This window comes from Elgaria multicarinata, chromosome 8 (assembly GCF_023053635.1).
Source record: "Elgaria multicarinata webbii isolate HBS135686 ecotype San Diego chromosome 8, rElgMul1.1.pri, whole genome shotgun sequence".
Taxonomy (NCBI): domain Eukaryota; kingdom Metazoa; phylum Chordata; class Lepidosauria; order Squamata; family Anguidae; genus Elgaria; species Elgaria multicarinata.
The window spans coordinates 1,082,809-1,104,524 of NC_086178.1; the positions used below are offsets into that span (position 1 = coordinate 1,082,809).

Here is a 21,716-nt window from a genome sequence, read left to right on the forward strand (position 1 = left end):
CCGCATCTTCCCGATTTGAAACTGCTTACAAAAATCTAGAGCGAATCTGGGCCAAACTATTTCAGCCCTCAGACGTTCGCAGGAGCCCCCAGCTGCCCCCACAGCTCCGCCCCATCTTCTGGACACCTGTGGGCTAGTTAGGCAGCTGTGGGCCAGCTGTGGGCCCCTCCTGGGCCTCCCTCTCCAATCACTCCCGCCTCTTCAAAAGCATTTTTGTGTACATTAAAATGTTCTTTTCCAAATGTGGCCGACCTCACTGCTTTGTTTACGTACAGCTGCTTATGGACAACTGAAGTCTTCTGCAATGAATATCAGAGATTTATTATGGGGAATGAAACATTGGCGAGAGCTTGCTATGAGGAGTCAAGAGTGCATTTGTCCTTTGGGTCTCTCTGCACTGGGATTGGAACGAGACTTTGCGCAAAAGGAAAGGGAGACTTTACCCACCTGAGGCCAGTCAGCGGGGACCCCGGTCAGCGTTGCAGCAGCAACAGCCACCCCCGGTCTCAGGTGACCCCATGCACCAAATCCCAGATTGGATCCAGGCAAGAGAGTAAAGCGGCCAAGCCAGGAGGCACAGAGCTGTTCTGGGGGTTGCCCTGTTTGGAGATACGGCAAAGGCCTCAAAGCCGGGGAATTGTGAGGTCCGCAAACAATACAAGCTTAAACAGAACACCCCACCCCCACCCCGAATTGGCAGGGGCTTGACCAGCTGACCTTTGAGAGCTGTTTCAACTCTGTGATTCAGTTCTCTGCAATTCACACAATCGGTGTTGCACATGAAGGCTGCATACAAAAACCAAATTAAGCTTGACTAGTTTTGTGCCAAAATTGAAAATTTCACTTCCAAATACAACTCACCCTAGAGAAAAGCTGCGGGGTTGTTTCAAACTGTGGAGAAGAGCCTTTTCATGGAGCCCAATTTTACTGTGGAACTCACTGCCACAAGAAGATATCATGAAAAGTGTGACGGCCTCCCAGAGTTTTGGTCATCAATGGCTTGGTTTAGACACCTAAGAATTTTAAATACCTGATTAGCTCTGTGCAGGGATCACAGAATCATAGAACAGCAGAGTTGGAAGGGGCCCACAAGGCCATCCAGTCCAACCCCCTGCTCAATGCAGGAATCCACCCAAAAGCATCCCTGACAGATGGTTGTCCAGCTGCCTCTTGAAGGCCTCTAGTGTGGGAGAGCCCACAACTTCCCTAGGTCACTGATTCCATTGTCGTACTGCTCTAACAGTCAGGAAGTTTTTCCTGATGTCCAGAATAGCAGAGTTGGAAGGGGCCTACAAGGCCATCGAGACCAGCCCCCTGCTCAGTGCAGGAACCCACCCCAAAGCATCCCTGACAGAGGGTTGTCCAGCTGCCTCTTGAATGCCTTTAGTGTGGGAGAGCCCACAACCTCCCTAGGTAGGGAGGAACATTTAGAACAAATGGTTCCAATTGGTGCCCAGGAGGAATCCTAGAGCTGGAAGGGCCCATTGAGGCCATCAAGTCCACCCCCCGCTCAGTGCAGGAACCTAGTCCAAAGCACCTCTCCCAGTCCAGCCATGGGGAGCCCAGCCCCTCCCTAGGCAGTCAAGATCATGGTCTGTCTGCACTGGCCATGTGGAACTTTTCCCTGATGATCATCCGAAATCTGCCTCCTGTAACTGGAGCCCGTTATTTTGTTTCCTACCGTCCTGGACGATAGAGAACAGGTTGCAGCCCTCTTCTGTGGGGCAACCCTTTGAAGAGTGCTCAGTCGTCTCTTCTCCGGGCTACATGTCACCCCGGTTCCTTCCATCTTTCCTCCTAGGACTGAGTTTCTGACCCCCTGTTTGCCTTCGTTGCCCTTCTCTGAACTCGTTCCAATTCATCAGAATCTTTCTTAAATTGTGGTGTCAAGAACTGGACGCTGTATCTGAGTTGGCAGACCCTTTCCTGCCCTGGCCTGGGAAATCCCAGGGGAGGAAGAGGTCCTTCTCTGCCCCCCCACCCGTTGCCAGCCGTGGGTTTCTCTCCCCCACCCCACCCGTCTCCTGCCTGTGCACACGCTGTGTCAACCCTTCCCTCAAAGGCTGCATTGGCCACTGCCTGTGTTGCTGTAGGCTTCAACACCGCCAAGGGAGACCTGGTGAGATCCATCCTCTACCCGAAGCCGCTGAACTTCCGACTCTACCGGGAGGCCTTCAAGTTCATCGTGTGCCTGGCCTTGATTGGGATCCTGGGGCTGGTGTACGCGGCCTGCGTGTACGTGAGCCGCAAGGTGAGTCGTGCAGGCGGGGCGCTCTGGCCGTGCCCCCGAGGGCTGCCTGGCAAGGGGAGGAGAGGGCACCTCATGCCAGGAAGAGGTGCGGTGCTTTCTGCCCGATGGGGCTGGGTGCCACATCTGGGGTCGGGATGGAATTTCCCTCCAAGTTAGACCGGCTAGCGAGCGTGTGGGGCATGTGAGGGGTGGGGTGGGGAGAGAGACGTTGACTTGCCCTGCGTGGCTTGGCTCGCTGCCTCGATCCCTCTGGAACGGTTTGCTCTGCAGAAACCATTTGTGGCAGGGCTCCTGTAGGCCGGGGCCTGGCAGCGTCGGCTGATGGGGCTGGGACTGGCAGGCTGATGGCCTCCTCCGGCAGCAGGGCAGCAGGGCCACCTTCTCGTGGAGGACAGCAGCTCGCTGCCGGCAAAGCCGAGGAAAGTTTCCCCCATGGTTGATGACTGCCTCTGTTGGGCCCTCCATAATGAAATCACAACACAGAAGGCAGCAGTTGGGAATAGCAAAATAAGATAATGCTAAACAGCACACAACTGCTAGAATATCTAAATGATATCAGAAAAACGGGGGTAAACAAACCTTTTATATAACACCATAATTATACACAGCATCACGTATCAAGTGTGCAAACGTTGTTCTCGAGGACTCACCGCATGTGAAGCTTTGCGTTTTCCGGGCGGGGATCGAAGTTAATCCTTTTTTGGAGAACAAAAAAAAGTCTCTTTGGAACCGAGAAACGAATGTCACAAGTCCTCCCTTGTTCCCACGGCATAAGCATGGTGGTTGAGATATTCATAGAATCACAGAATCACAGGATAGCAGAGTTGGAAGGGGCCAACAAGGCCATCGAGTCCAACCCCCTGCTCAAGGCAGGAATCCACCCTAAAGTTGAGATATTCTTCTGACGAAGTGTCTGCAAAACAGGTCAAAAGAAGCCGGAGGCCTGTATTGCTCCGTTATTGCTCAGTTACTGTAAACAACTTTTGCTCAGTTACTCTGTAAACAATGTTTGTACACTTGATACGTGATGCTGTATAATTATGATGTTATATGAAAAGCTTGTTTACCCCAGTTTTTTAAAAAAATATCATTTAGATATTCTAGCAGTTGTGTGCTGTTTAGCATTATCTTATTTTGGGCCTCTGTTATTTTTTTTATTTTTTTATTTATTACATTTTCATACCGCCCAATAGCCGAAGCCCCGGTCCAGAGCCCCCTCCCTGCTCCGTGTCCTCCCAAAATCCCCGCTCAGCCCCGGCCTGCGGGCAGGCGCCATGCCCGCCTTGGAACACGGCCACGCTCCGGCCTCGCTCCCTGCCCCTGAGCCCCCTGGCGTGTGTTTGTGCCGCCCCCAGCAACCCGCGTCCAGCACCGTGGCGATGTCGCTCCTGCTGCTGACGATCGCCGTGCCCCCCGCCATCCCGGCGGCCTTGACCACGGGCATCGTTTATGCCCAGAGGAGGCTGACGAAGAAGAAGATTTTCTGCATCAGCCCTCAGAGGATCAACATCTGCGGGCAGATCAACCTGGTGTGCTTTGACAAGGTGCGGCCCAGGGAAGGCCTGGCGCTATTCGGGAGCCGGGGGGCAGAGGGAGGGGTCAGGGAGTGAGTGAGGAGATATTTGGCTTCCCAGAATGTGTGTTTGTTGGCAGGGGGAGTGGGGAGTGGGGAGGGGAGTGGGGGGGTTGAGCTGATGTTGTGTCCTGGCTAAGAGCAGGAGCTGGGCAGGCCCCAGGTCAAAGATGGCCATCAGCCCTAGGCAAGCCACTCCCTCTGAGCCTCAGACCCGCCACCCCATTGGCCATCGAGGGACAATAGCACTGGGTCATAATACTAGGGGGTTCTCGTAAACAGTACCAAGTTAATGTGTGTGAAGCGCTTTGAACGCTCAAAAGAGAGCTCTAGAAATGCTCTTTAATTTCTAGGGCGTTTCTAGTCCTCAGGGTGACAGCATTTCACAAAGGCTCAGCAGCCATAGATTTGGCTTCCACACCCCTCGAGCTTCCCCTTCCCCCCCCAGATCTCTGCCCCCCCTTTCAGCCCCCGCCCTCGCTCTCGCTCTCTGCCGTCCCGTCCCTCTGTTCCATTCACTGACGAGAGATCTGTGCCTGACCAACGTTGATGAGAGTGAAGGAAGGGTCAGGGCTGCTGACTGTGGACAGGGCTGTAATCTGGCTCTGTTTCTGAACCTAGACTGGCACCCTGACAGAGGACGGCCTGGATCTCTGGGGCGTCATCCCGTGCCAAAAAAAGAGGTAAGACATCTTGACCACAAAGCTGACCTGTGCTTAGAGGATGTGATTCCAGATGGACAAAGAATGGGAGCCCTGGCAAGTCTGTGCATGCCTCTGGGCCATCGTCATTAGCCCCATGGAAAATTAGGAGCAAACATCTGATGCATACAGAGCTTTAGATGTTCAGAACGACCTCCTTGTTCCTCCCGGAAACCATAAAAATGAAAACCAACCCTGTTTTGAAGGCCAGAGACATGCACAGACTTGTTGTCTCTGCTTAGCTCCAACCCCAGATCTCGGGGGACAGAACGGCCAGCCGGGTGGGTGGGGTAGATTTGCTGCTGCTGCTGTTGACCTTTCTGCCAAGAGAGATTTTGGGGGCGATCTGTCTGCCAAGCAGCCTGTGCTCCTCCGCAGCCGTCCCTCATTGTATCGGGGGCTCTCGGAGGAAACGCCTGTGGTGTGGGGGCAGCGGAGGCTGCTCCCCCTCTTCCAATTTGGGTGCCTTTAAAAGGAGGGGTTGGATAAATTCCTGGAGGAGGAAAAGGCTATCCATGGCTACTAGCCCTGATGGTTGTGTGCTATCTCCAGTATCCGAGGCAGTAAGCCTGTGTGCACCAGTTGCTGGGGAACATGGGTGGGAGGGTGCTGTTGCACCGTGTCCTGCTTTGTGGGTCCCTGGTTGACAGCTGGTGGGCCCCTGTGCGGACAGAGTGCTGGGCGAGATGGACCCTGGGTCTGATCCAGCCTCAGGGATCTTCTGATGTTCTTCTCCTGGTCTGGCCTCCTTTGTGGAACACCACATTTCAAGGAGGACCCTGAGAAGCTGGGGAAGGGCTCAGCTTGAGTTAAGTGTGAGGCTGAGCGTGCGAAACACACCGGTGTCCACAACGGAGCCCTTGGTGCTGGCATCTCTCGGTCCCTGCTTGTCCGAAACTGGTGCAGCATCAGCCTGGGTGGATGCTGCCCTGACATGTGAATGCTGTGTACAAAAGGGGCCATGATCCTGGGTCAACACGGTGAAAAACACTAGGAAGCCCAAGGGGGTAAATTTGTAAGAGTTTTGTTCTAAACACTCAGCGTTGGACCAGGGTGCAAAGAATTTAGAAGGCAACTCCCATCAGCAAGGGTTGAAGGAGCCAACTGTGTTTTGCCTATTAAGCCAATAGTTTAAGTAGGGCTGGGTTGGCAATATTCAAACACGGCAGCCTTGTTCACCCTGTTCTGTGAGGGCAAATGAAGAGGCAACTGGTTTAAACTAGTGGAAGGCGGATTTAGGCATTGGGAGATGCCTCCTTCTAACCAGAAACGCTGCTCAGCAGAGGGGAGAGAGAGAAGGCCCACTGGAGAGGCTGTGTTGGGGGGCAGGGGGGGGGTCTCCTTCCTGTGGGAGGAGAGAGAGAGAGAGGAAAAGGCACCTAGCGTAGGGCGTTCCGTTGGGGGGCAAGAGGAGGCCTGGGTGCTTCTGATCTTCTGGATTTCCTGAGCAGCAGCAGCAACAGCAGCTCTTAGAACAGCCTTCCTCAACCTGGGGCGCTCCAGATGTGTTGGACTACAACTCCCAGAATGCCCCAGCCAGCTGGCTGGGGCATTCTGGGAGATGCAGTCCAATACATCTGGAGCGCCCCAGGTTGAGGAAGGCTGTCTTAGAACAACCCTCTCTCCATCCCCACAACGTGTTTGGGGGTGTTTCCAGACGGAGGGCTCCTGCCACGAACAATCAAAAGGCATCGTGCAATTATCCTCAATGGATTTTATTGTGGAAAGAAAGAAGTCAGAAGAAGCTGTGGGAAAACATGGGGCCTTTATGCCTCCAAGACGACGGTGTTTATGGAATTCCGGGATGAGGCAGAGTGACGGCACAATCGGAAGCCTGGCCTGAAAGCTGCCTGGGGGAGCCTGGGCCATTCTCCTCCGGTCTGCCTATCGGTCTGCCCAAGCCCAAGGCGTTTTGGCTGCCCCACACAGACCAGGGGTTGCTTTCAGTCCCGTGAAGGATGCCGGGGCACAGTTCTCCAGCTGCATGGCTTCATTGGCGGCACCCGCACGGTTGCCGCCCTGACCAGCCATCTGAGCTGCCTTCTACCTGCAGGAGGGCTCTTTGGTGCCAGGAGGGCCTTGGGGTGGGGGAGAGGGCAGCTGCACAGAGCATCCCCCCAGCACAGAAAGCCTCACCTGTGGCATGTCGCTGGGGAGCTTTGGAGGAACCTTGGTGGTGTCAGGAGCAAGGATGTAGAGATGGCCGGCTTGTTCAGCACAGGGGTTGATCTTGGCCACGGCCCGGGGGTCTAACGTCTCGCCAGAGGCCGGTGGCCCAAGGCTAATACTCTTCTTTGTAGTTTCCAGGCCGTTCACAGCTTCTCTGGCTCTCCTCTGCCCTGGGGGCCGCTCTGCAGAGCCATGGCGACCTGCCACTCCCTCTTGCTTTTGGATGGGAAGCTTCAGGGGGATCCACTGGACCTGAAGATGTTTGAAGGCACCAACTGGGTGAGCAACTCTCTCGTGATCAGGACTTGGGGGGCGGGGGGGAAAGGGCCATGTCCTTGAAGGAAGGGAGCCTCACGCCGTGCTATGTGTCCGGCCCATGCTTTTCCAACATGGACCGGTGAGCATGAAATTGACTGTCTAATGGACTTAGCGTCTTTGGTAATCATATTTTTTCATTAAAAAATAAACCAAGTTCCTAGGCCTCATGGCTTTGAAAAAAAGGTTCAAAAAGCTCTCTGTTCATTACATAGGGTGACCATATGAAAAGGAGGACAGGGCTCTTGTATCTTTAACAGTTGTATTGAAAAGGAAATCTCAGCAGATGTCATTTGTATATATGGAGAACCTGGTGAAATTTCTTCTTCATCACAACAGGTAAAACTGCAGGTGCCCTGCCCTCTTTTAAATCTAGGATAACTCCTGCAGCTTTAACTGTTGTGATGGAGGGAATTTCACCAGGTTCTCCATATATACAAATGACACCTGCTGAAATTCCCTTTTCTATGCAACTGTTAAAGATACAGGAGCCCTGTCCTCCTTTTCATATGGTCACCCTACATTACATAATTTTCTGTTGTCACACACGGTTCATTCAAAACCCAAACCAAACCTGGCTTCTTGCACTAGAATTGCATATGCAGAATAAAGATGTCTACCGCAGCCACATGCTTGAAAATGCCCGTTACAGCCGTGCTGACAAGACAGGGTTTGATTTCTCCCCTCCCACCACCGTTCCCTTGCAATTTGGGGGTATTTAAAAGGCTGAGTCTGTTTAGGAGAAGCATTTCTCTCTTGCGTTGCCCGAGGGTTCAAATAGCTCATTGGAAGGAGAACAGACTGAGCTCTAGATGAAGAGCATAGAATCATAGAATCATAGAATAGTAGAGTTGGAAGGGGCCTACAAGGCCATCAATCCAACCCCCTGTTCAATGCAGGAATCCACCCTAAAGCATCCCTGACAGAGGGTTGTCCAGCTGCCTCTTGAAGGCCTCTAGTGTGGGAACTACTTGCTCTGCCATTTCAAGGTTCTTCCTTCATGGACGTTTTCATCTGTGTATGACTCCGCCCCCCCCGCCCCCCAACCATTTCCCTCCTTCTGCCCAAGAGCACACAGCCTGTCTTGCATGAGAAAGGTCAGAGGAGAGGGGAGCTGTCATCCGTGTTGCAATGGGCATTTTACAGTGTGCGGCTGTGACGCTTGTCCCTAGCCACGGGCCACAGAGCAGAAGCCACGGAGGCGCTCGTGGGGTGGGGGGACTCCGCTCCACCAGCCACACCAAATGGCAGCCTTGGTGCTGGGTTCCCTCGATGCAGGCACCCTGCAAAGACAGTCCCCAGGGAAACACTTGGTTCAAATGACTGAAGACATTTGAGAATTTCGAGAAGCCCCCCCCCCCCCCCCGTCTGCACCAACTTCCCCCAGGAGCTCCAGTTCACAGCCACTTTGGTGCTGAGCGTTGCGCAAAGGAAGGCTCAGCTGTTCAGCCAGATCTCCAGCTGTTGGGGGTGGGATGGTTTAGTGCTCCGCCACATCTCTTTGCCCCAGAAGTGGCTGTGGAACAGGAGGCAGGGCCCCCAGCCCCAGCTCACGTGGCTGCCCGAAATCGCACCTCACAAGCACCACGCCAAGGTCATTGGATTTACACATCCTGGCCTCTAGTCAGAGGCAAGCAGCCCTTGGGAACAACGTGAGCTGTGCCTGCATCTCAGCAGGCCAAGAGTGGCGGCAGAGAGGCGAACAATGTGCTCAGGTAGCAGGTGCCGGGATGACGAGGTTGTGGTTTGCGGGCACAAGCCAGGGACTCCGTGTCCTTCAGAGCCTCCTCCAACACACCTGGAATAAAGCGTGGCTCATGGGCTGCTGCATGGTCTGAACCAGCTTCACCTGAACCTGGCCTCACCCCCGTGCCCAGCCTCCGCCCTCGGAGGGAGCCGATGCCCTCCCCAGCACGGAGTCCTCCCGGCCGCATAGTTGGCACAGAGGAGCTGCTGCGGGACCAGGCGGCTTCTGAGCAGGGTGGCAGGTGCCAACAGGAAGGAGCCTGAAATGTTGAGTGGGAGGTGCGGCTCCCGGCTGATGGCGCTCATGCCGGTCCGGTCCTCTACTAATTGGCAAAACTAATCCTTTGGGGTGACTCAAGGTCGTGGCTATTTCTGTTTGTTTGCAATGTGGCATTTCTAGTTCAAGTGCCAGTTCATTCCACTGCACTGGTATTTCTGAGGGTGTGGGGCACGAAAGAGCTGGCATTTGTTTCATTTATGTGTTCGATGCTTATACAACTAGCAATGATCCCCGAGTCTCCAGTACACACTTCAACCACGTTAGGCATTTACAGCATGAGGCTGTGCGCAGTGATGTCCTGCAACTTACTCCAGCTGGCAGCTCCCAAGGGTGGTGGGACCCTGGGAGCCTTCAAGGAATCTGGGGGAGGCCCCAGGACTTAGTCACACACTGAAGCCCTTCGTTTTACAAAACTGAAGAATGTATTAGTAACAACTTAACCATCAACACCGTGCATTATCCACCATTAGGGTGGATTCCTGCATTGAGCAGGGGTTGGACTCAATGGCCTTAGGGGCCCCTTCCAACTCTACTATTCTATGATTCTATGAAATAGCTGTTCAACCGTTCCGGCAGGGCCCTGCGTGTTGCCTGGGTGAACTTCTTGATGCCACTCCTGAAATGCTGTTCACTGTGGCAGGCTGCCCACATCCCTGGTCCTTACAGACATTCTGTCCAACATCGACGTCTCTTTCTTATCTTCCCCAAATCCCTTGGAAACCTTCCTCCTTTCCTTTCTCTTCCACCTTCTCTTTTTCTCCTCTCTCTTTCCTGCTCCGTCTTCTAACCACTCCCAAATGCCACCCCCTTCTATTCCCCTCCTTCCGTTACCATGACAACCCATGTCACAGTGGGTAGAAGGCATTTTGGACTTTCCAGGCATTTTGGACTTCAACTCTCAGAAGCTCCTGCCAGCATGGGCAATGGTCAAGGAATGCTGGGAGTTAGAGTCATAGAATAGTAGAGTTGGAAGGGGCCTCTAAGGCCATCGAGTCCAACTCCTTGCTCAGTGCAGGAATACACCCTAAAGCATCCCTGACAGATGGTTGTCCAGCTGCCTTTTGAAGGCCTCCAGTGTGGGAGAGCCCACAACCTCCCTAGGTCACTGGTTCCATTTTCGTACTGTTCTAACAGTCAGGACGTTTTTCCTGATGTCCAGCCGGAATCTGGCTTCCTGTAACTTGAGCCCGTTATTCCGTGTCCTGCACTCTGGGAGGATCGAGAAGAGACCCTGGCCTGTGACAACCAGGCTCATCCGCCTGTTTTTCTGTGCAGGGATAGGTATTTTTAACATATAGTGCAACTCCACCTCCCTTTCTATTTCTTCTGTTCTTTTTGAACAAGTTATGTTCTTCAATTGCTATATCCCAGTCATGGGAGTCATCCCACCAAGTTTCAGTTATACCTATCAAGTCGTATTTGCCTTCATGTATTAAGAGTTCAGGTTCGTTCTGTTTATTTCCCATACCCTGGGCATTAGTATGTAAACATCGAAGACCATGTGCTTTATGGTCTGGCTTCGTTCCTACATTATTGTGAAGGTATGCTTTAGGGTGGATTCCTGCATTGAGCAGGGGGTTGGACACAATGGCCTTAGAGGCCCCTTCCAACTCTGCTATTCTATGATTCTATGACTATTTTTGGGTGCTATTAGAGCTGTTCTCTTTGTTATGGTGCATGGGCCTTCCTCTATTGTTGCCTCCAAGTTTACATCTCCCTCCCCACTAGGATTCAGTTTAAAGCTCTCCTGATCAAGTTCTTCATGCTGTGGCCAAACACATTCTTCCCAGCCGTTGTGATGTGCAACCCATCCCTTGCCTGCAGTCCATCTTCCAAGTAGCGTAGCCCGTGGTCCCAGAATCCAAAACTCTCACGTCGGCACCACCTTCGTAGCCAGTCGTTCACCCGGAGTATTTTTCTTTCCCTTTCTAATCCTCTTCCAAGAACTGGGAGGATGGATGAGAAAACTACCCGGGCCCCAAAGTTCTTGAGTTTCCTTCCCAGAGCTTCAAAGTCTGACATGATTTCTTCGTAGCGCCGCTTGGCAATATCATTTGTTCCCACATGGATGAGAAGAAAGGGGTATGTGTCTGTGGGCTTTATGAGTTTTGGCAACCTTTCAGTCACATCTCTAATCTGTGGAGACAGCATACCTGGCAAGTCCATGGGTCTTCACGACATAATTCTTCCTCTGCAGACTGTCCTCCAGTCTTATCTTCCAGTAGCTGAAAGTGGTTACATAGCTCTAGTGCAGTGGTTCCCAAAGTGGGCGGTACTGCCCCTTGGGGGCAGTGGGATTGCATAGGGGGGCGTTAAGAGGCAAGGGGGTGGCAGGGGGGACACTCGAAGTGGTCTTTTCCGAGAAGCGCCTCTCCAGAAGGTCTTAAAGCCCAGGGACATTTTTATGGGAGAAGGTAGTTTGGTCCCAAGCCATATAGGGGAAGAATCCACACATGTATTAATACCGTTTAAGAAGAGTCCTTTTAACAGTGAATTGAAATGTTTCAAAAGCACCAAAATGCTAATGAAGAGACATACCCTGCTTGGTGTGCCCCGCCACGCTGGCTGCAAAACAGGCGTTCACTCTCTTTTCCCTCCCTCGGCAAGCCTGCGGCGGGTGCTTTGGATTGTGAATAAATATTCAATTAATTGTTACTAGTTTGAATTTTATTGTTATCATCTTCCTTAGTGGGTCGTTGAAAACCGCTATTCTGAATAATGATTTTTATAGGGTAGGGTAGGGGGCACTGGGCATGAGTTTGTGGAACCAAGGGGGCGGTGACCTGAAAAAGTTTGGGAACCACTACTCTAGTGGTTCCACTGGTGCAGAGAGTCTGTTCTGTCTAAGAACACTTCGCCTTCTCTTATTCCTTGGAGGGTGGACACTTGTAGCTGTAGTCCTCTCACTTTTTCTTCCAAAAGTGCCACCAGCTTGTACTTGTTGCAGGTGTATGTGCCATGTCGATCTCAGGCAGGAACACGAACATTGCACACCCTTTGCAGGTCACCACCTCTACAGACTCCTTTCCATCCATATGCTATACAGGAGGGCAGGGGAGAAGATTTCTTAACTCATATCCCTGGCTGCTGTTGGTCAGTCGAAGTCCAACTTCTCTGCAGCTTGTGGTGACTTCTGCTCACTTCCCACAATTCCTCAGGAGTATGCAAATTATCCCCACCGCCTCATATCCCAAGCTGCTGTCTTGAGCTGGTCAGTCGAAGTCCAACTTCTCTGCTGCTCACGGTGGCTTCTGTTGACATCCCAGAACTAGCCCTGCCGCCTCAGAAGTTGAAGCCCCAAACATCACTTGCTCTGCTTCTTGCCCAGCCCCATATCCCGATGGCTCAGTGGAAGAGCATCACTTGGGGAGGGGATTCCAAGATCTTATATGAGGCCTGTATGGGGCAGGAGGGGCTGAAGGTGGTTGTTTCTGGTGTGGAGTGGGAAGAGGAAGCTCAGGGCCAGCAGGGGGGCTGCCGACAGGGGGGCTGCCTTGGGCTGGAAGACAGAAGCCTCCAGCAGGCCGAGGAGAGAGACCTAAGGAAAAGAGGGGCTGATGAGGATGAGGAGGGTGCGAAATAACACCACAGGCCTGAAAGATGAGGCACCACCAGGCCCTATAAAATAGCGAACGAGGGATTTTGTCAGAGTCCTTAGGAACAGGGGAAGCTGCTCCATGCAGAGTCGGGGCCTTGCTGACTGGCCGCAGGGACCGTTTTCCAGCCCTCCCTGAGGCCGCTGCTGGGGGTGAACCTGCGAACCTGGGCAGAACATCTCCTCCACCGCGGACCCACGTGGCCCTTCTCCTGCTTGGACCATGTGATTTACTAGTGATTATTATCTGCTCTAATAACTCTTACAGCAGTTTTTAGTGGTCCTCAGCCCTGACTTGGATCCAGCCGGGGTCCTGCTCAGAGTAGATTCATGGGTTTCTTGTTTTTATTGGCAGTTTCAGGGTAAGGAGACCCTACTTACCCTTTGCAGAAGCAGCTCCCTCTTTGGGAATGAAATGTGACGGTGTTGGATTTCCTTGGCAATGCTCCACTTGCACATACGTTTAATTTCGTAGCACTGCAGCCATTGTTTCCTGGGCGTTTAACAACACCCACACTTTGCACTGGTCTTGAGCGCCACTCAGGATGACGCCACCTCCCCTCTGATCATGTCAGTGATCAGCCGTTCTACAGCACAGCCGTTTAGGGTCACTGGAAATGTTACCTCTTCCTTATGCATTTAATTTCTTATGCATTTAAACATGCCTTTAGTTGAAGGCACCTGTTACTTTCTTCTTCTAAAGCCGGCATTTGCCCAGCCACTCCGGTCCATCTTCTCAGCCTTATAGGGCTAGAAATTTGCCCCCTTTTCAAAGTAAAACAAACAAAGAAATAGATTTTCAGGCAGCTGTGTTCTCCACGCAGCATCATTCACATGAGAGTGCTGAGGGACCGTGGCTTCGTGGAACAGGACCCCCCCCCCCCCGCTTTGCATGCAGAAGGTCTCAGGTTTGATCTGTGGCTTCTCCAGGTAGGGCAAGAAAAACCCTGGCGAGCCGCTGCTGCCGGTCAGTGTTGACGATACTGGGCTGGATGGACCAAGGGTCTGGCACAGTGGAGGGCAGCCTCCTTGCGCCCACATTCTGTGCTCCACATCCTAATCCACATCACGTGCACCCCAAGTTGGCTATATGCTGAAGTTACCAGGAATTCTCTAGAACGTCTTCCAATAATGGTGTGTATTGGTTTCCCCACTAAAGGAGATGGAAGAGTCCAGACCAGAGGTCGATAACGCCTGTGCCCCACAGACCTGTGTCATCGTTAGGCCTGGACCTGCCGCTTCCCAGGTACAATGCACTGCACCTCCCCCCCCCACCCCTGAATGGCCGCTGCCCCAGCAGCTCTGGTTGAAGCCCCCGCCTCTGCGAAAACTGGCCACCTGGCCGCTTAACGTTGGCGTTGGACGTCCAGCATCTTCGGGTTAAGTGAAAGGGCAGCTTGGGAAGGTGCAGCCAGGCTCCAAAGAGGAGTGATGTTGCCCCGTGATTCTGAGCAGCCCCCTTCTGACTGTGACAGGCAGGAAAGGCAATCTGCTGGGAAGCATCCCAGTAGGTGCTGACCGGTTTTGAAATCACTTCCTCTGAAAAATTCAGAAAGGAAGGTTGAAGGCAGAAATGCAAGGGGGGAAGTTGGTGCAGGCGGCTGAAAAGGCCGGAGGGCTCAGCAGATGAAAAGGCTGCAGGGCAAACTGAGGCGTGAGGCGTGGCGAGGCCGGCCCACCTGCCGCTTCTCTTCCAGGTCAGAGCTGAAGGACAAATGCAGACCGGCTTTCGAGTGATTGAACCCTTCTGCTCTGCCTTATCGGACGCTTGCCCGGCGCCATCACAGTCGGAATCCCCGGGTGGCCAGGCGTGGTGGCGGCGGCGGCACCATCAGCTTCCGTGGAGATGCCCAGTTAAGAACGGTCTGTTTTGACCCACCCACAGGCTCCCGTGGAAGGAATCGCGATTCTGCACCAGTTCCCCTTCTCCTCCTCTCTGCTGAGGATGTCCGTCATCGCACAAGAACTGGGGAAGGACGCCTACGACCTCTACACGAAGGGCGCCCCGGAGCTGGTGGCCAGCCTTTGCAAACCAATGACCGGTACGGGACAATGAACCAGCATGCCAAATGCAGGGTGGGGTCCTGGCTCAGGAAACTCATTCCTTCTCCTCAGGCGCATTTAAAAAGTCGGGGATGTACTGTGACTTTTTGCTCCGCTGCGAGGTCACTGCCGTCTTTTCTCACCCATCAGCAGTGGCCTCGCTGGGGGCTTTCCGGAGGCACATTTCGACCACTGATAGATGGTCGGAAGCGCGGGAAGGCCGGGCAGAGGGCAGGGGGTGGGCTCAGCCAGCCGAATGGCCACCAGAAAGCCCACGCTCCCTCCTGCTGTGGGGATTAACTGTTCCCACCCCACAGCTGTGAAGCCTCAGGGCTTTTAGGGGAACGGGGTGGTGACGCAGCGCCGTGAAGACACCCCCCTCGTCTTTTCTGTTTAAATCGGAATCTCCTGGGTCTACATTCGGGTAAACACTTTCCCCTTGATTCCAGGGCCCTGCCTCTCTCTCTCTCTCTCTCTCTCTCTCTCTCTCTCTCTCACTGGAATATCTTCCTCCCACTCAGTTCCAACAAACTTCGAAAAGGAGCTTAAATGCTTCACGTCGCAAGGCTTCCGAGTCATTGCTCTAGCACACAAGGAGCTCTCTGTGCGGAAAGGCATGGGCCTGGATAACCTGAACAGGTAAGGCTCGTAGAAATTCAGTTGTAACCAATGCTGGCCTGTCTGAGCCAGGTATTCAGAAGTCTTGCATGCATTTATTTATGTGTTACATTTCTATGCCGCCCAATAACCAAAGCTCTCTCTGGGCAGTTCACAAAAATTAAAACTACAAAATGCAGCGTAAAATACAGTATAAAATATAACGGCTTAAAATTGCAGTATAAAAGTGCAACCAGAGAAAAACCCAGCAGCAGTGCAGAGAATGAAAATGCAATAGCAGATTTAAAACCACCGAACTAAAAACTGGAATTCTAAAACGCCGAAGACCCTTGGGAAAATAAAAAGTCCTTCACCTGGTGCCGGAAAGAGCCCAATGCAGGCGCCAGGTGAACCTTTCTAGGGGAACTCATTCCATAACCAGAGGGCCACAGCAGAAAAGGCCCTTTTGCTGGTCCCCACCTGTCTCACCTCTTACGGCAGGGGCTCCCTAAAGAGGACCTTAGAAGCTGGGCAGGTATACGTGGGAGCGGGCGATGCTTCAGGTAACCTGGTCTCAAACCGTTTAGGGCTTTGAATGTTAACACCAGCACTCTGGATCGGGCCAGAGCGGGACAGGCAGCCAGTGCACCTGGGAAAAAACTGGCATAGTGTGAACTCATTTGGACCGTCCCCATTGATAACCGTGCTGCCTTGTTTTGTGCCGGCTGAAGTCTCTGGACCATTTTCGAAGGCAGCCCCATGGATAACTCATTGCAGTAATCCAAATGAGCCTCAGCTTGCAGCCTGCCAACTCTGCTGAGAGAGCGAGAGAGAGAGAGAGACAATATCATAAGAGCCAACAGTTCAGCTCACTGCCATAAACGTTAGCCCCCCCACACACACACTCCGTCCCTCCCTGAACCTTCTCCTTCTGTTCAAGGCAACATGGGGTCATACAGCCACACTCGCAAAGGTTTGTGGGTGTTTGTTATTGGGGGGGAAATCCTGGTTTTTTGGAATTTTTTTAAAGGAAAACTTAAAAGTGCTCTCAAAAACAATGGGGGAGGGAAGGTGGATTTCTGATTGTTACGAGATCCAGCCAGTCAGCGCTGTGTTCAACTGTAAAAAGAAAGAATGAGTTTCCCATCAGACGTTTTTGCCTGCCCCCATACGCAGCAAGCACACTTTTATAGCCCGTCCGTCCGCCACTCAAATGCAGCCTTTCAGAAATGAAGATGGTCATCACGCGGGGGGGGGGGGGGGAATCGCCTTTCCTTACCGTCGCTTCTCCTCCTCCACTTTTGTCCCTCATTACCACGTGGCCCATTCAGGGGCTGTTTCCATCTTGCTGCTTTTCCTGCACACAGCAGGAGATTGGGGCACGTTCCATTTTTTTTTAAAAGGCGCATTAAAAGGGGTCTATTTTGCGATGGAAAAACAAGCGGGAGGCGGACGTCGTCTAAAGGACGGGCACACATCGGATGAATCTCCTCATCAGTTGTACTGCTTCCACCTGTGCTGCAGAAGGGGCTGGAGGTGGCGGGCCTCCGTGGAATTTGGAGATCTGACCTCTCCCCGCTTGCGCTGGCCACCCTCTTGCCAGCTTCCACGTGGCCCCTCCTAGCCTGGTGAGATGCTGATCCCTTCCTGAGCCGGTGGGGTGCCAGGCGTTGCTATGTGTTGCTCACAAGGTTAGACTCGATGGCCTTAGAGGCCCCTTCCAACTCTACTATTCTATGATTCTGTGACCGTCTAGTCTACCCCTCTGCAATGTGCAGGAAAACCAATGCAAAGTTGTCACACCAAGAAGAGACAGGATCTCTTCTCAATCATCCCAGAATGCAGGATATGGAATTATGGGCTAAAATTACAGGAAGCCAGATTCTGGCCAGCTGAACATCAGGAAAAACTTCACTCGAGGCCTTCAAGAGGCAGCTGGACAACCATCTGTCAGGGATGCTTTAAAGTGGATTCTTGCATTGAGCAGGGGGTTGGACTAGATGGCCTTGCAGACCCCTTCCAACTCTGCTATTCTGTGATTCTGTGATTTAAGTTGCTTAGTTAAAACATTAGACACTAGTCCTGATGGCTATGTGCTACCTCCATTATCAGAGGCAGTAAGCCTGGATACACTAGTTGCTGGGGAACATGGGTGGGAGGGTGCCATTGCACCCATTTATTTATTTATTTCATTTCTATACCGCCCAATAGCCGAAGCTCTCTGGGCAGTTCACAAAAGTTAAAACCGTGAAGAGCATAATAAAACAACCAACAATTTAAAAACACAAATACAAAGTACAATATAAAAAGCACGACCAGGATAAAACCACACAGCAAAAATTGATATAGGTTAAAATATGAGATTAAAACAGCAAAGTTTGAATTTAAGTTAAATTAGGTGTTAAAATACTGAGAAAATTAAAAGGTCTTCAGCTGGTGACGGAAAGAAATCAACGTAGGTGCCAAGCGAACCCATGTCCTGTTTGTGAGTTTCCGGTTGACAGCTGGTCGGCCGCTGTGTGGACGGAGCGCTGGACTAGATGGACTCTGGGTCTGATCCAGCCTTAGGGCTCTTCTGATGGTTTTAAGCAGAGCCCTGTTGGAAGTTAACTCTTCTCAAAGATAAGCAGAGTTAGAAGCGTCTCTCAGCAGGAATGCAGCAAAGACTCAAAATAAGGCTCAGGACACTTCGCTTAAGTTAAAACAGCCTTCCTCAACCTGGGGCGCTCCAGATGTGTTGGACTGCATCTCCCAGAATGCCCCAGCCAGCTGGCTGGGGCATTCTGGGAGATGTAGTCCAACACATCTGGAGCGCCCCAGGTTGAGGAAGGCTGAGTTAAAACAAAGCTTCTTTACTGGCACAGAAGTTTGGTTGAATAAATTAGTTACAGCATCACACGTATACTCACAACGATCATATCAGATACACAGCAGTAGCAGTACAGATGGGGTAAAGATGGGGGTAATAAAAATCCACAGTACACAGCTATATATACAGGGCAAAAACTGTACAGTCATTCCAGCCACTAATTGACTAATTGAATAATCATCTCATGCCAGTAATTCAACAATTGCATTGTCCGGCCGTGGCCTTGACATTTAGAAAGCATTTCTTCATATTTCTTCATGTCTTCTGCCATTAGGCATTTCTAAAGCACTGGAATAAAGTAAAACCAGATCCATTCCAGGATCCAACAAGCCCTGGTGCCAGCTCAGACCAAAGGCTTGTCTGCTGTGGGATTCTGTTTGCCCTCTTGCCCGCCAGGTGCCTGTGGGAAGTGGGACATGAGCGCCACAGCATCCTCCCACTCTCGTTCCGCAGCAGCTGGTGTTCACAGGCACATTGCCTCCAGTCCTGGAGTGAAAATATAGCCATCATGACCACTGGCAATTATCCCCATGAATTTTTCAAATCCCCCTTTAAAGTTGTCTGAGTTGGTGATTGTCGCTCCATCTTCTCATAGCGAATTCTATAGTTTAACTCTGCTCTGTGTGAAGAAGCCCGTCCTTTATCCGTGCTGAACCTCCCATCACTCGGTTTCATCGCATGACTCCATTGGGTTCTAGTAAGGGGGAGGGGGGAATCTCCCCTTTCTAAAGTCCCTGCCCCCTTACTCATAGTTTTGCTAAGCGAAAAAGGCCCAAGCTTTGCAGCCTTTGGAAATGAGCCTCCTTTGGGTGTCACAGAGGGGAAATGGCTTTCGGTTGGGCCAGCAGTCTTAAAGCCCTACTCCAGAGTATCACAGAATCATAGAATAGCAGAGTTGGAAGGGGCCGACAAGGCCATCGAGTCCAACCCCCTGCTCAGTGCAGGAATCCACCCTAAAGCATCCCTGACAGATGGTTGTCCAGCTGCCTCTTGAAGGCCTCTAGTGTGGGAGAGCCCACAACCTCCCTAGGTCACTGGTTCTATTGTCGTCCTGCTCTAACAGTCAGGAAGTTTTTCCTGATGTACAGCTGGAATCTGGCTTCCTGTCACTTGAGCCCGTTATTCCATGTCCTGCACTCTGGGACTAATACAGAGCTAGTCCCTGGAGGACCTCGGACTTTCTATATCTTCCCAGCCCATTGAGTAGCTGCTTCCGTCAGTAACTTTTGCCTGTTGCCTTCTGACCTTTCCCAGGGATAAGATGGAGTCTGGCCTGACCTTCTTGGGTCTCCTGGTCATGGAGAATCGGCTGAAGAGGGAGACCATGCCAGTCCTGGAGGAACTCAGCGCCGCCCGCATCCGCAGCGTGATGGTCACAGGTACCCTTGAGGGGCCCATCTGGAATTGGGGGGCTCAGCGCTGCTGCTGCTGCTCTGACCTCACACTGGGAGGGGCGAGGGAAGAACGGCTGCTGCAGAGGGGCCTTGGCTATGACCAGGGACAGCCCTGAGCTTTGTGACCCCGGCTGGCAATATGCCCCCAGTTCAGCCAAGGACAGCTCTGAGCAGCTGGCCAGTGTGCAGGAGCCTGTCTGGAAATGTTGGTGCTGGCATGCATTGGCTTCCTGCAGCCGCTCCTTAGTTCCAGAGGTCCTCGTGGGAACTGCATAAATGCCGCTTCAGTCTCACTGCCTGCTCCTTGCATGCTGCTGCCTTATGCACAATTGCTGTTTGCTCCTCCTCCTCCTCCTCCTCCTCCTCCTCCTCCTCCTCTTGTTCTTCTTCCTCTTCTTCTTCCTCCTCCTCCTAATCTCCAGCCCCTCAACTGCCCTGTCCCCTTTCCTACATTTGCTCCACCCCACTAACTTTCCTCCATGAATTTCCTTCGCCCCTGCCCCCCCTCCCCTCAGCAACTGCCTCTTTCCCCTTTTCCGTGGCTCCAGGCTGCGCGTTCAGGATTTTTCTCCCCAGGCTTGCCCAGACCCTCCTGACGATGATGCCTCTGGCAGCCTGAGGCTGTGATGAAAACAGGCTTAGCAAAGGCCCAGCCAACTCGGGCAGGGCAGCAGTCTGTAGCTTGTGGAGTTTTAAGGCTGATTCCTCAGCTGTTCCCAACAACGTGGGGGAGCTCTAGTTGGCATCAGTGGGCGTGAAAAGGATTGAAAGAAGGCAGGACTCATCTCCAGTCGAGGCTTCCAATAGCAGGCCCAATTCAGCAGCTGACCGCCGCTTTGCCATGTTGTGCCCAGCCCCAGACGCCCAAAGTCCCTCCGGCTGGGCAGAAGGACCCGAGTCGTTCCTGGGATCCTGGACTGTACCTGGACATGGAATAACGGGCTCAAGTGACAGGAAGCCAGATTCCAGCTGGACATCAGGAAAAACTTCCTGACTGTTAGAGCAGTACGACAATGGAATCAGTTCCCTAGGGAGGTTGTGGGCTCTCCCACCCTAGAGGCCTTCAAGAGGCAGCTGGACAACCCTCTGTCAGGGATGCTTCAGGGTGGATTCCTGCATTGAGCAGGGGGTTGGACTCGATGGCCTTGTAGGCCCCTTCCAACTCTGCTATTCTATGATTCTATGATATTGAGAGTCCATCAAGTGAATACTATAAAGATTTCTCCTCCCCCCACACATGCCCCACCCATTTTGCTGTTATTTTAAGAAAGGAACAAGCTCCTTTGTTTTCATTTATTCTGGAGGTGTTACCTATCTGATTTCCAATTCACAGATTGATGTGAGGATAGATGGGAAGACGCTAGTTCTTTGTTTTTTGTTTTCTTAAGCTAAGGTCTATCCTAGAATCATAGAATCGTAGAGTCGGAAGGGGCCTCTAAGGCCATGGGGTCCCACCCCCTGCTCAATGCAGGAATCCATCTTAAAGCATCCCTGGCAGAGGGCTGTCCAGCTGCCTCTTGAAGGCCTCTAGGGTGGGAGAGCCCTGCCGTGGGCTGCAGGTCAGTGGGCCCTGGCAACGCACCACCAAACCCCAACCTAGCCGTCCTCTTCCAGGTGACAACCTCCAGACCGCCATCACAGTCGCCAAGAACTCTGGCATGATCCCCAGCAGCAGCAAAATCATCCTTGTGGAAGCCAGTGAGCCCGATGAGCCCGATCCAGCGTCCATTACCTGGCAGCTGATGGAGGACGAGCATGCAAGCATGCAGCAGGTCCAGGTAAGGCGGCGTCCTCAAGGTCCTTTAGAAGATGCCTTTGACCAGAAGAGGAGCTCTCTGTGCAGGGGGCTGTCTGTAAGTTTTAAAAACCCTGTGGTGGCTACGCAGTGGCGCTACTCCGGTTATACGACGCAGCAGTCACCGTGGGGCTTTCCCGCGAAGTTGCGTATTTTAGAAGTCAGGGAGTTACCCCGACTTTTTACGCTGGAGCGAGGTCACCACATCCCTTCTGGCGTCAAGGCAGTGGCATTCCCAGGTGGATGGCGACCTGTGATTGGTCCCCAGAAGCCAGGCAGGGGGCGGGCCCAGCGAGCTGAATGGCCCACAGAAAGCCTGCGCTGCCTCTTGTGTCGGGATTACCCGCCACCACCCTTGCAGCAGCGAAAGCGCAGGGGCTTCCCAAAG

General features: G+C 52.6%; 1 protein-coding gene across 1 annotated transcript in view; it reads left to right on the plus strand.

The window, feature by feature from the left end:
- The window catches only part of LOC134402336 (probable cation-transporting ATPase 13A5), a 61,839-nt gene that overhangs the window by 24,987 nt on the left and 15,136 nt on the right, over positions 1-21,716 (plus strand). The window contains exons 11-19 of the mRNA XM_063131738.1: positions 2,094-2,251; positions 3,607-3,795; positions 4,446-4,507; positions 6,826-6,973; positions 13,790-13,876; positions 14,516-14,672; positions 15,195-15,312; positions 19,394-19,518; positions 21,148-21,311. Coding sequence (XP_062987808.1) covers positions 2,094-2,251; positions 3,607-3,795; positions 4,446-4,507; positions 6,826-6,973; positions 13,790-13,876; positions 14,516-14,672; positions 15,195-15,312; positions 19,394-19,518; positions 21,148-21,311 — 1,208 coding nt within the window. The remainder of the gene's footprint in view (positions 1-2,093; positions 2,252-3,606; positions 3,796-4,445; positions 4,508-6,825; positions 6,974-13,789; positions 13,877-14,515; positions 14,673-15,194; positions 15,313-19,393; positions 19,519-21,147; positions 21,312-21,716) is intronic.